Source organism: Trachurus japonicus, chromosome 10, assembly GCF_045865225.1.
Source record: "Trachurus japonicus isolate A0001 chromosome 10, Traja_1.0".
NCBI classification, from domain to species: Eukaryota; Metazoa; Chordata; class Actinopteri; order Carangiformes; family Carangidae; genus Trachurus; species Trachurus japonicus.
Window position 1 is genome coordinate 3,965,202 of NC_140916.1, and position 12,677 is coordinate 3,977,878.

Consider the following 12,677-nt stretch of genomic DNA (forward strand, 5'->3'; position numbering starts at 1 on the left):
CTTGACTTAGAAGGGGAAATCTTTGAAGTGGAGCGTGCTCACAGGTCTCTGCAACAACGCTCAGTAGATGGCGCCAGACCCCGCCCCATTGTGATCCGGCTGCTCCGCTTCTCTGACACGGTCAAGATCATCGAGGCGGCCCGGAACAAAAATCCACTACAATATGGCAACTCGACCATAATGATATTCAGAGATATGTCAACAGCCCTGTACAAGAAGAGGAAAGCTTTTGCGCCACTGAAAAGGAAACTCAAAGAAAAGAACATCACCTTCAGGCTGCTGCATCCAACCACTTTCTCAATGGATCTGGAGGGGGGACGGCGCACCTTCACAACGCCACAGGCCGCTGAAAATTACCTGAAGAAATATCACCCAGATGTGCTGCCACAAGTCTAATTAACTACACGGTAAACTGGGTTACATCTCGACCCTGTTCCGTGATTTGCAGGGACTTATAACAGCGACAGATGGACAGGACTGATCCCCGATGGCCGAAGAAACTTATTTTTCCTGCTGGTGCAATTTTACCGCTCAACAGTGCTTGGGTAACATGGACCTGTTTGGCCAGAGGACTTTTAAGTTTTGTGCTTGCTCCGACGCGGGATCGCTGTTTCCTGGAGTAACTGCATGACTGCCGTTTCCCGGCATCGTTTTGGGCATGTAGCCTGGCTGTCACTCTCCTTTTGGACACTGTTCAAACTTGTTCATCTTTATCGCGGACCCCAGATGTAAGTAGGTTACTAGAGGGGGGTGCATTGTGCTTTACATTATGTTTATGAAATGTTCAAAGTCACTATATTAAGGCAGACATACTCTACCAAATAGACCACTGCCCTTATTACCTCACTCTATTATTTTGCTCTGGTACTTATTTTCATTTTATTACATTGGCATGATTTTCAATCATTCTTAAATATCACTCATTTGAGATGGACTGGCTCTGTTAACTCTGCTGTGGCCCGTCTTTACGCACAGAGCGCGTTTATGGCAATCTGTTCACCTGGTTGAAGCAGAGTAATACTCAGACATAACGACAGCAAATTAACGAGCAGTCTATCAGGTACACATAGCGCTTTCTTTTTTCTCCTCTCATCTGATTACAGAGGCGATGGTTATTATTTATAATGCAACTATAGGATGACTCGGTATTATAAGCATCACTTAATTTAATAACTAAAGGGTCTGTTAATTACAAGCTTTTGGCTCTGTGCTTCTACGTGTATGTAGTTTGAAGTCCCCCAATCCTGGAGGGCCCTCCACCATGTTATTATGGGTAATTGTTATTACATACATTGTTCCCTCACCTTAAATGGTTTTAATTTTCTGGTGTGAACATGGCTTAATGGCTAATAGATTACTTAATTTTTAAGGAGGTTAGGCACCATTTATTGACGCAGCAATATAGGTTACAGCTGCGTTAAAAAAGCGTCAGGAAGATTAGGGGTTCAGCACTTCCTCAGTTGGGGAGGGAGTGGGGCAAGAGGGGGGATTTTCCCGTTTAGTCTTTTTTTTGTTTTTTTCTTTTACACTCTTACTCTGTATACAAGACATAGCATTGTATCTCTTAGATAAGACAATAGCCTGGATTTATCGCCCTAACTGTTTCTGGATCTTACGTCGCCTCATAGGAGAAATAGATTTGTAAAAAATGACAGCGGTAGCTTTTAAGTATTTGACATGGAATACTAATGGCATCAATGACTTGTCAAAACGTAGAAAGGTACTTAACTTCCTTAGGAACCATAAAATAGATATAGCTCTACTACAGGAGACTCATCTAACCGATGCTGAGCATGTTAGACTAACACGCCAATGGCAAGGGCAGACTTTTTACTCCTCCTTCACATCCCAATCTCGAGGTGTCACCACATTGATAGGTAAAAATGTCCCTCTACAAGTAGATAATGTTGAGAAAGACAAACAGGGCAGATACTTGATACTTAAAGGCTCCCTATCAGGTGAATCTATCACATTAGTTAATATTTATGGCCCAAACTACGACTGCCCTCAATTTTTCCAAAGTTTGTTTTTCACACTAACTTGTCATGCTAGTGAACTTTTCATAGGTGGCGATATGAACTTAGTTCTGGATCCATCCAAAGACCGGTCATCCTCCAACCCCAAAACTCTGTCTCAAGCAGCTAAGACTCTCAAAAAAGAAATGGCTGATTTCAAACTTGTAGATGTCTGGAGAGAAAAACATTAGTCAGTGCGTGAGTATTCCTTCTACTCACATGCTCATAAAAGCTACTCCAGAATCGATATTTTTCTTACTCATGCTGACAGGTTTCACCTTATATCCTCATGCGAATATCTAGCTATGACTCACTCGGACCATGCTCCTCTCATGCTCCAGATGGCTCAAAAGGACGCCACTAGTACTTTCAGACTTTGGCGATTCCCCACACACCTACTTAACGATGTAGATTATGTTAAACTCATTAGTAAAAAAATGGACAGTTTTATTAGCATTAATAGAGGGACTGCCTCGCCAACGGCTGTGTGGGAATCCTTAAAAGCTTACGTGAGAGGTGAGACTATAAGCTATACATCATGGAAAAAAAAACAATACATGTTGAAAACCAAAACACTTGAATCAGAGATTAAGAATCTCGAAAGGGAACATTCTCAGACTCATAGTGAAACGACTTTAGATCTTTTAAACACCAAAAGGACTGAATATAATCTGCTAACCACTAGGGTGATCGAGAATGCTATGGCTAGAACGAAACAACAATACTACGAACATGGGGATAAAAGTGGTAAATTATTAGCCTGGCAGATCCGAAAAGAAGAAAACTCTAGATGCATCCCCTCAGTTAAGACCAGGGATGATGCCACAATAGTCCATGACCCCAAACGTATTAATGACATTTTTAAGGATTTCTATGTTGACTTGTATTCCTCTCAGGGGGTTGATACTCATAAATTGAGTAACTTCTTAGAGGGGCTGGACATTCCAGGGATGGAGATGGGGACACAGGAGAGCCTAGAGGCAGATATTACTAAACAGGAGGTTTTGAATGCAATTGGTAAGCTTTCAGCAGGAAAATCGCCAGGGCCAGATGGGTTCTCTATGGACTTTTATAAAGCATTTGCATCTAATCTAATAACACCGCTAATAGATATGTTCAAACACTCACTTGAAATACATCAACTACCTAAAACTTTAGAACAGGCTCTGATTACTGTCCTGCTAAAACCGGGCAAGGACCCAAGACTCTGTGGTTCCTATAGGCCCATAGCTCTTCTCACATCAGAATATAAGGTATTCACCAAGGTCATAGCTACCAGGCTGGAGAAAGTGATACCTGACCTTATATATAAAGATCAGACTGGCTTCATTCAGAATCGCTTTTCCTCTGATAACATTCGTAGGTTCCTTAATGTAATTTGCTGCGCCAAAAACATCAACACACCGGCCGTTGCCCTTTCATTAGATGCTGAAAAGGCATTCGATCGTTTAGAATGGCCTTATCTCTTTGCAGTTTTAGAAAAAATTAATTTTGGCCCAAATTTGATACAAATGATAAAAATACTCTATCTCAATCCATCAGCAATGATTCGAACAAATGCTGACATCTCGTCACTTTTTCCCTTGTCACGCGGCACTCGCCAGGGCTGTCCCCTGTCCCCGCTCCTCTTCTCATTGGCGGTCGAGCCCCTCGCAGTCGCTATTAGAGCGCATCCTATAATAGAAGGCATTATGGTCGAAGATAAAAAGCACATAATTTCGCTTTATGCTGACGACATTATGCTATATTTGACTAATTTGGAGACGTCACTACCTGCCCTCTGCACCCTGTTAGAGGAATATAGCTGCATCTCTGGGTACAAGATAAATAAACAGAAAAGTGTGATGATGCCTCTTAACCCAGCTGCTCAAGGATTATCAAGGGGAGACATTCCCTTTCATTGGGACCCCTGTAAAATTTGTTACCTTGGTCTACAAATATCCAACCAGCTACATCAGATTTACTCTCTCAACTATGAATCTCTGTTTAAAAAAGTTGAAGCAGATCTGGACAGATGGAAATCTCTTCCTATATCCCTAATTGGAAGAATAAATTGTATTAAAATGAATATTTTACCCAAATTTCTTTACTTGTTTCAAGCATTGCCAACACCAATTCCGAAAACTTTCTTTAAAAACCTGGACAGACTGATATCTAGATTTCTGTGGAATGGTAAAACTCCCAGAGTCAAGCTCAAAACACTCTGCCGGCCCACTGAACAAGGAGGGCTAAATCTACCAGATTTTCAGTTATACTATTTGGCTGCTCAATCCCGAGCTATCTGGATTTGGATTAAAGATTTAGAGCACCCTCCAGCTTGGAAACAGATCGAACAGTCCCATACAGCGGAAGCCTTGTCTAGCATTCCATTTATTAACTCTTATCACAAGCAACTTGTATCCCCAAATCCAATGATAAAATTTACATCAAAAATCTGGGATGAAATCAGAGCAAAGTTTCATAGTGTCCGTACACTGTATGGTTCCACCCCATTTCATTTTAATCCGGTTTTACCTGGGGCATTGAGAGATGGCATTACTAAAGACTGGTATAACAGAGGTATATGCACTTTTGGACACTTATATGAGCACAATAATCTGAGATCCTTTGAGCAACTGAGGCTCTCTTTCGGGCTCCCCTCTGCACATTTCTTTAAATACTTGCAAGTCCGGGACTTTATTAGGGTACAGCAAGGTGGGAAACTTATCCCTCTAGAGGATTCTGAGATAGACAGTATGATGCGAGACAAGCTCTGATTACTAATAATAAACACAATCCAAGATTACTTTTTGATGCTATTGCCAGGCTCACACAGTGTCAACAGCCAATCATCAGCACTGAACTTTCAGCAAGTGATTTCAGGGAGTATTACATAGAGAAGGTAGATGACATCAGAAATAGGATACCCCAGTCTTTTGTAAATGACTCTCGTGATGTCACCACCTTTTCAGGACAGGCTTTCTCTGATTTTGAACTCACCTCTCTACCCGACTTGACTAAAGTGGTCATGGCAGCAAGATGCACAACATGCTCTTCAGACCCTCTGCCAGCGTGGGTGGTTAAAGAGCTATGGTCAACTTTAGGTTGGTACGTATTAACTATAATTAATATTTCCCTATCTACTGGAATTTTTCCAGCTTGCTTTAAATCTGCTCTGATTAAACCCCTACTTAAGAAACCAAACCTTGATCAAAACTCTGTTGCAAACTATAGACCTGTGTCAAATCTGCCCTTTTTATCTAAAATCCTTGAGAAAATAGTCTCTTTTCAACTGACGAGACATCTATCACTTAACGACCTATTTGAGCCTTTACAGTCTGCTTTTAGGGCAAACCATTCCACAGAAACAGCACTTACTAAGGTGGCTAACGACCTCTTACTGGCTGCTGACTCAAATCTAACTACTGTTCTAGTACTATTGGACTTGAGTTCAGCGTTTGACACCGTGGACCATTGCATACTCCTGGACAGGCTCAAAACCCATTTCGGTCTATCGGGACAGGTGCTCAAGTGGTTAGGTTCCTACCTGACAGATAGATCTCAACGTGTTTCTTACAATAATAATTTCTCAGAGTCATTCCCTGTTAGGCACGGCGTCCCACAGGGTTCTGTCTTAGGCCCACTATTATTTTCAATGTATCTGACACCATTGGGTCACATCATTCGCTCCTTTGGATTATCATTTCACCTTTATGCTGATGATTTACAAATTCTCCTACTGTTACAACCAGGAATGGAGCTGGTTTGAATAGACTAAATACCTGCTTGGCTGCCGTGAGGGATTGGTTGTCAGCTAACTTTCTATTACTAAATTCAACTAAAACTGAAATGATTTTTATTGGACCAGCGTCATCTAATTATCAGCTTGACCAGCTCTCTCTGTCTCTGTCTCTTGATGATTATGCTATTCATGGCAAGGATAGAGTAAAAAATCTTGGTGTCCTCTTTGATCGTTCCCTCTCTTTTGATCTTCACATAAAGGAAGTGGCACGCGTTGCCTTTTTCCATCTAAGAAGGATCGCGAAGATTCGCTCTATTCTGTCTCTTAAAGATGCTGAGGCCCTCGTACATGCATTTGTTACATCAAGGTTGGATTATTGCAATGTCCTTCTGTCGGGGTTGCCGAAGAAATCTGTCCGCAGCCTGCAGATGGTGCAGAACGCAGCAGCTCGTATTCTGACTGGTTCATCCAAATACGAGCACATTAGTCCTGTGCTGGCCTCCCTCCACTGGCTCCCGGTGCAAGCCAGAGCTGACTTTAAGGTACTGTTACTCACATACAAAATAGTGAACGGTTTTGCACCTGCCTACCTGACTGATTTGGTTGTTCTTTATGAGCCTGCATGCTCCCTACGTTCCCAGGGGACTGGCCTTCTTAGCGTCCCGAAGGTTAATAAGAAAGGTTTCGGGGAGCGGGCCTTTTCTTTCCGCGCGCCAGTACTTTGGAATAGTCTTCCACAAGACATTAGACTGGCATGCTCTGTTGATGTCTTCAAATCAAAACTGAAAACACATCTCTTCTCTGTTGTTTACTATTCTTAATTTGTATGTATCAGTGTTTCCCACAGGATTTTAAGAGACTGTGGTGGGAGGGTCTCTGACCCTCCGGTATGGGGGAGTGTGTACGTTTTCAAGCCCAATTAGTGCATTTTGAGACCACTGAATGTAATATAAATTGCTGTATATGAACATAATAGGTTGGTACCATCCTTAAGAACATACAAAGGCATATCAGGAATATTTCAAATTTAAAGGGATAGTTCACCCTAGAATGATATTTCGCTCATTATCTACTCACCCTCATGTTGACTAAGGGCTGGAAGAAGTTTCAGATTCCTCCGTGGCTTCTCTGAGTTACAGGGGGTCTCGGCATAGCAGTGCATGTCCATATAACGGTTGCAAAGGGACACCAGAGCTCTTCGTAAAAAAAACACACACAAAAAAACATCCAAATACCTCCATGCTGCTCGTATGTAATGTCCGTCTTGTGCTGAAGCCCCAAATTGCGTAATTGTCCCGAAAAAAATTAAATAAGTCTATATTTTAAGCTTGTTTGTAGCGGAAGCTTCTCGAAGCTCCTCTTCCTGGTCCGTCCAAATCTCGCGTGATTTGCGCCGGCGTCAGCATGCGTCAGTGCGGTTACTGCGAATCACGCGAGATTTGGACGGACCAGGAAGAGGAGCTTCGAGAAGCTTCCGCTACAAACAAGCTTAAAATATAGACTTATTTAATTTTTTTCGGGACAATTACGCAATTTGGGGCTTCAGCACAAGACGGACATTACATACGAGCATCATGGAGGTATTTGGATGTTTTTTTGTGTGTGTTTTTTCACGAAGAGCTCCGGTGTCCCTTTGCAACCGTTATATGGACATGCACTGCTATGCCGAGACCCCCTGTAACTCAGAGAAGCCACGGAGGACTCTGAAACTTCTCCCAGCCCTTAGTCAACATGAGGGTGAGTAGATAATGAGCGAAATATCATTCTAGGTTGAACTATCCCTTTAATCTTGAACAAAACCATGACACAAAGTCATTCATTCACTCACTCATTCAATCAATCGTTCATTTGTTCATTCATTCATTCACTCATTCACTCACTCGTTCATTCATTTAGAGCATACAAAACTTAACATTGATCATGTGAAAAATCTTCAAACTGTAAAACAAAACGATGAACAAAGAACACTTGCTGTCCATAACCTTGGCACATGCATGCTGCACCAATAGTCAGCTAAAACTCAGGTAGCTTGACACTGAGTGTCACACTATTGTGACACTACTGACACACTCTGCACCCTGCCTTTTGACACTTAATTTTTCTTGGCTTTGTGAAAAACAGTTCCAGAGCTCTTCCAAAGTTGAACTCTTCAGGGCTTGGCCCATTTATTGAGACTCTCAGGCAGGCAGCAAGGTGTTCTCCTTGCAGTCTGTTCCGGAGGTCTGATTTGACCTATAAATTAAGATAACTACAATTAGTCAAAAGGAATGAAAGTAGGAGGTGCCTTTGGAGCACACATTTTGTACTCTCTTTTGGTGAAGACAATTATGCAGTTCCCTGCAATGGGTTACATATTTGGCACACCTCTCAGCAACTCTAGTCATGCCCTTTGCCCTTACCCTGTTCATCGTGGAGAAGTCTCTGTCACAGTTGACGCTGGAAACTGGAATGACCAGAGCAACTGCTGCCAGGCGGCTGAGCAATGGGTAGATTTGTCCCCATTCATCACATTCACTGGCCAGGAGAGACATTACTTCAGCTTGGTTCTTGTCCTAGGAAAAATATTTTAGAGAGATGTTAATTTACATTATTTATATTACACAAGTTGTGTCTTCATCTTAAATTGAGGTTGAGGGTTTAATTACAATAGGAACAAGTAAGCATGTTGAGCATAGTGATAGCATTACATTTTGGATTTAAGCTATCACATCTTTTGATCCTGCTGCAGAAGAATGACTCATGCTGGCAATGTCCTGGTTGAGGTGAAACCTCAGTATCATTCACCCACCTTGAATGCTCCTCCAACAAGTGCTCCTTGAAGGAACGCCATTCCTGATTTACCAGGGTCTCCTCACCATGGAGGAACTTTCTTGCCAGGATCTGAAGATGGCTGATGTTTTCTTCATCACCAAGTGCAGCTCCCTGTGGTCCCAAAACACTGAAGGCTGCAATAACATCCAGATTTTGGAACCTGGTTTCTAAGTGCCCTATTAGGCCACTGATGTAAGGACTGGCAACCTGTAAGTCACAGAATAGAAAAATAAAACCCTCAACTCTTCAAACAGCATAAGGCATTCTTCCAATGATTTGCTGTTTGTCTTTGCTGCTTGAAACTATGGAACCCTCAAAAGTGCACATAGCTTCAATCTAAGACTCAACACACTAATCCTAATCTAGAAAAAAAGAAATTACCTGTCTCACAAATCTCTTCCACTGCTCCTCTCGTGGCAGCTCCTCAGTGCCCTGTCCCCTCCTGTGCCTCTCCTCCTCGTGCTGAATGTTGAACTGTCCAAGTCCAAGGGGGTCATCAATGTCCTGGTGTAGACGGGACAGGAATGACCCAGGCAGTGGGACCTCACCTGCATCCTTTATGCGCCTGAGGGCCTCGATCGTGATTGGAACCTAAAGTTAAAGAGATGTTACATTATATTGACACCAAAGGCAACCAGCAATATCACAGATAAACAAAAGAGAGCAAAGAGAACATAAACTCTTAAAGGTTATAAACTGATCATAACATACCTGCTCCTTGATATGGAGGAAGTTGACATTTGCCCGCTGGAACACTCTTGACAGCCGTGCAATGTGTGGCAGTATGTCAGCCTGAAGGTACACAGACGCCACAAACCTATAGGTTGCACAAAAGGTGTACAGGCCCTTGGCAGCCGGGCATTTTTTCAACTCCGCCTCCTCTGCCAATGTGGCAAGCACAGCAGAGAGATTTCTCTGGAGCATCTCAATGGCCATGTGCTGAGATAGCCACCTCGTGTCTTTTACCTCCTAGAAATTATAAATTCATGTTATGTTAGTAAAAGCTTATGTGAATCTAAATGTATGATAGTAATATGGTATATATTATAATTATAAATGGCAAAAAAAACTCAAAGTTTTGCTTGGTGACATTCTTACGGTAGATTTATATTATTAAAGGGGACCAATTATGCTAATTTTAGGGACTTTTTTTTCTCAGATTCTCATATCACAAGTGAGTAGTATTAGTGTGTGAATTGGGAACACCAACTGTGAGTGAGTATACTGTATGTAATAATACCTTCATCTTCAAGTCACAGAGTCCTAGGGTGGTAGCTGCTGTCTTCAGAGCTGCACTTCGATTTGCACTGTGATGGAAGAACAAGTGTAGTTCCTGGAGGTGGTCGCGGAAGGTTGCCAAGTATTTGACATCATTTGAGGCGTCTTTGCAGACTAGGGCAAGGCGGTGGGCAGCACAAGCCACAGCAACAATCTTGGGGAAGCTATCACTCAGCTGCTTAGCAACTCCATTTATGCGCCCTGTGGTTACATGTCACATAACACAAGCCAAATAGCATTAACAATTCGTTCTTAAAGACATACCTTCATGGGACAGTAAAATACCATACCTGTCATAACTGCTGCCCCATCTGTGCCAAGCCCACAGAGGTTTTCTGTTGGCACCTGTTTCTTGTGAAGGACAGCTTTCACAGCAGTGACAATGGTGTCAGCCTTGCCATCACTGATCGCCACGATGTCGAGGAACTGGTTAAAAACGTGTCCCTCTTTATCTATGTATCTGAATGAAACAAATACAGCATTAAGTATAGCATTAAGGCATTTTATTACCTCAAAAAAGGAAATGTATGAAAAATGTATTCCTGATAAAGTAGGAATAATCACATCCTGGAATGTTTTTCAAGCCTTTATTTGCTTACATTACTGCAGTAGAACATCACACATGAAAATACAGTCTTCAAACAGGGTATAAAACCATAAATATTAATAATTCATGATGACAATTGACTCTTAAGGGAGACTACACTATGAGCAGGGTCTGTCAAATATCTAGTCATACCTGATGTGCAGATCAAGCTGACGAAGCAAGGAAACATCTGTGCTTTCATCAAGCTCAATTCCGATGGCTTGGGATGCTGTTATCTGCTCTCTGAGAGGCTCCTCAAGAACCTGAGAAAGGATCTCAAGCATCTCATCGATTATGCGATGAGAGCGGTAGTTGTTTCTGCGATCAACCTTGAAAACAGGTTCAAGTTTTACATCAATACAGTATAAGGGCTGAACTGATTTAATTCTGTAATATTTGCACAAGTACTTACCTTCAGCTTAAGGAAATAGTCGCATCCCAGGAGCTGGGCCAAGCTTAGCAGCTTGCTGTAGTTGGTGTGGTGGGCTATTTCATTTCTGACCAACCAATACAGGCACTTGAATCCCCCAATAACAGCCTCGTGCTCCATAATAATAACGGGCTCAAATGAGTTCATGACAGAGTATCCTGCAAAAAAAAAAAAAATCTCCCTGAACACCAGGACCCATCTGAAACTTTTGGGATTGTGATTTGACATGACTGTGAAAAGTTTATAAATTACCTGATGCAAGCGATTCATAGCTTTTCATGCTTTGTTGGTGGTGCTCAGTGGTGATGTGACGCTCCAGGTAATCCTTCCTGTAATGGACAGCCCCCACTTCCACGAAAGGTCTCATGTTAGGACCATTTTTTACGGGAGGTCTGTGCTGCCTGCAAGCACGACAGAACATCCCTAAAAAGCAGAAAAACAATCCAATAAGTATCAACTGCATATTTATAATGGGACTTTTTATGTAAATGTGGACCCCTCTTCTGACCCAACCTTTTAAATTTATATTTTTACAGCCATAATCTACAATAGATTCATTCATATTTAAATAAATGATCACAGAAAACCTTAATTTATTTTTACTTAATTTATCATGTGCTACAGTGATGTTTGAAAGATATGGAAATGTTCACAGTATGGAATCCCCCTAATACCAAATGAAAACTTACCATGTGGAGTTTTATGGCGCATTTCCACTAGCACGGCTCGGCTCGGTACGGCTCGGCTCGGCGCGCTATTTGCGTGTTTCCACTAGCACGTAGTACCTGCAATCAGGTACACTTTTGGCATCACCTCAGCCCTGGTTCCAAGCGAGCCGAAGCGTTACTAAAACGTGACGTCAGCCGACTGCCTTCCACTGATTGGCCGATGAGTGTCGTCACTGGAAGCGACGACCGACAACAGAAATGTTCCTGCTGAAGCTGTTATTACCAGAGAATTTCTAATATTTAGACTGGCTCTGTTATTACGTGACTTTATTAAGTTTTAATATTTTTTCATGGGAGAAAGTAACTGTTTAGATCCCCATGTGCGGTTAGTTTATCCAAACGACGGCTGTTTAGAAGTTTGCCCCGATGTTTTTCGGAGAAGTGAAGCTCCAGGTCCGAGCAGCGACCGCGACACCACAGAGGCAGCAGCCCCGGCTCCTGACGTGCTGCGCCGGCCAGCCTACCACCGTCACCCCGAGGGGAACAGACCGCTAATTAACTTCCCCGATGGCTTTTAAGAGGTTTACCACCGGCTGGTTAAACTGGTTAAACACCACATTACATCAATAAATAAATGTTTTACAATGAACCAGGCCGATCTCAGAGCTGGCAAGATTCTCCGGTAAGGCATATTGAACGGTTAAATGCCGTTAACGGGACGAGAGCAGTCAAAACGGCGGTTTAAAGCTAGCTACAGCGAGGGTAGGTTCACTTCCTGTTTACAAAGTAAAAGCACCAATTCTATCGTAATGGCTTTCCTTATGATAAAAGGCAACGGGTATTTTATTTTGTGAAAATAACCGGAAGTGCGTTGCTCACTACGGCTAGCTTTAGTAACGCCGACTTCGTTGAAACAAAATTGTAAACAGCTGGTATTTTGTCAGTTTTTCAACACGTTGGGGATCTAAACGACTACTTTCTCGCCTGAAAATGTTTCAAATGTTGCTAAAGTTATATATTTACAGAGTTTAGAGCGTTGCTCGGCGCCGTGTAAATGACGTCACGGCGGCACTAGTGATACTCAGTTGTAATGGAAACACAACCAAACCGAGCCGTGCCGTGCCGTGCCGAGCCGTATCGAGCCGAGCCGTGCTAGTGGAAATGCGCC

The 12,677-nt window shown here is 42.5% G+C and overlaps 1 protein-coding gene across 1 annotated transcript; it reads right to left on the reverse strand.

Annotated features, from left to right (window-relative positions):
* Window positions 1-5,445: 5,445 nt before the first annotated feature.
* On the reverse strand, window positions 5,446-11,262 carry LOC146979269 (zinc finger protein 862-like). Its single transcript, XM_085788807.1, has 10 exons — window positions 11,094-11,262; window positions 10,824-10,999; window positions 10,565-10,740; window positions 10,116-10,285; window positions 9,788-10,026; window positions 9,259-9,516; window positions 8,929-9,138; window positions 8,578-8,754; window positions 8,136-8,288; window positions 5,446-5,505 (listed from the first exon to the last, which is right to left on the reverse strand). Exons 1-10 carry the CDS (start codon window positions 11,260-11,262, stop codon window positions 5,446-5,448), a joined length of 1,788 nt encoding a protein of 595 aa, XP_085644933.1.
* Between the last annotated feature and the right edge of the window lie 1,415 nt (window positions 11,263-12,677).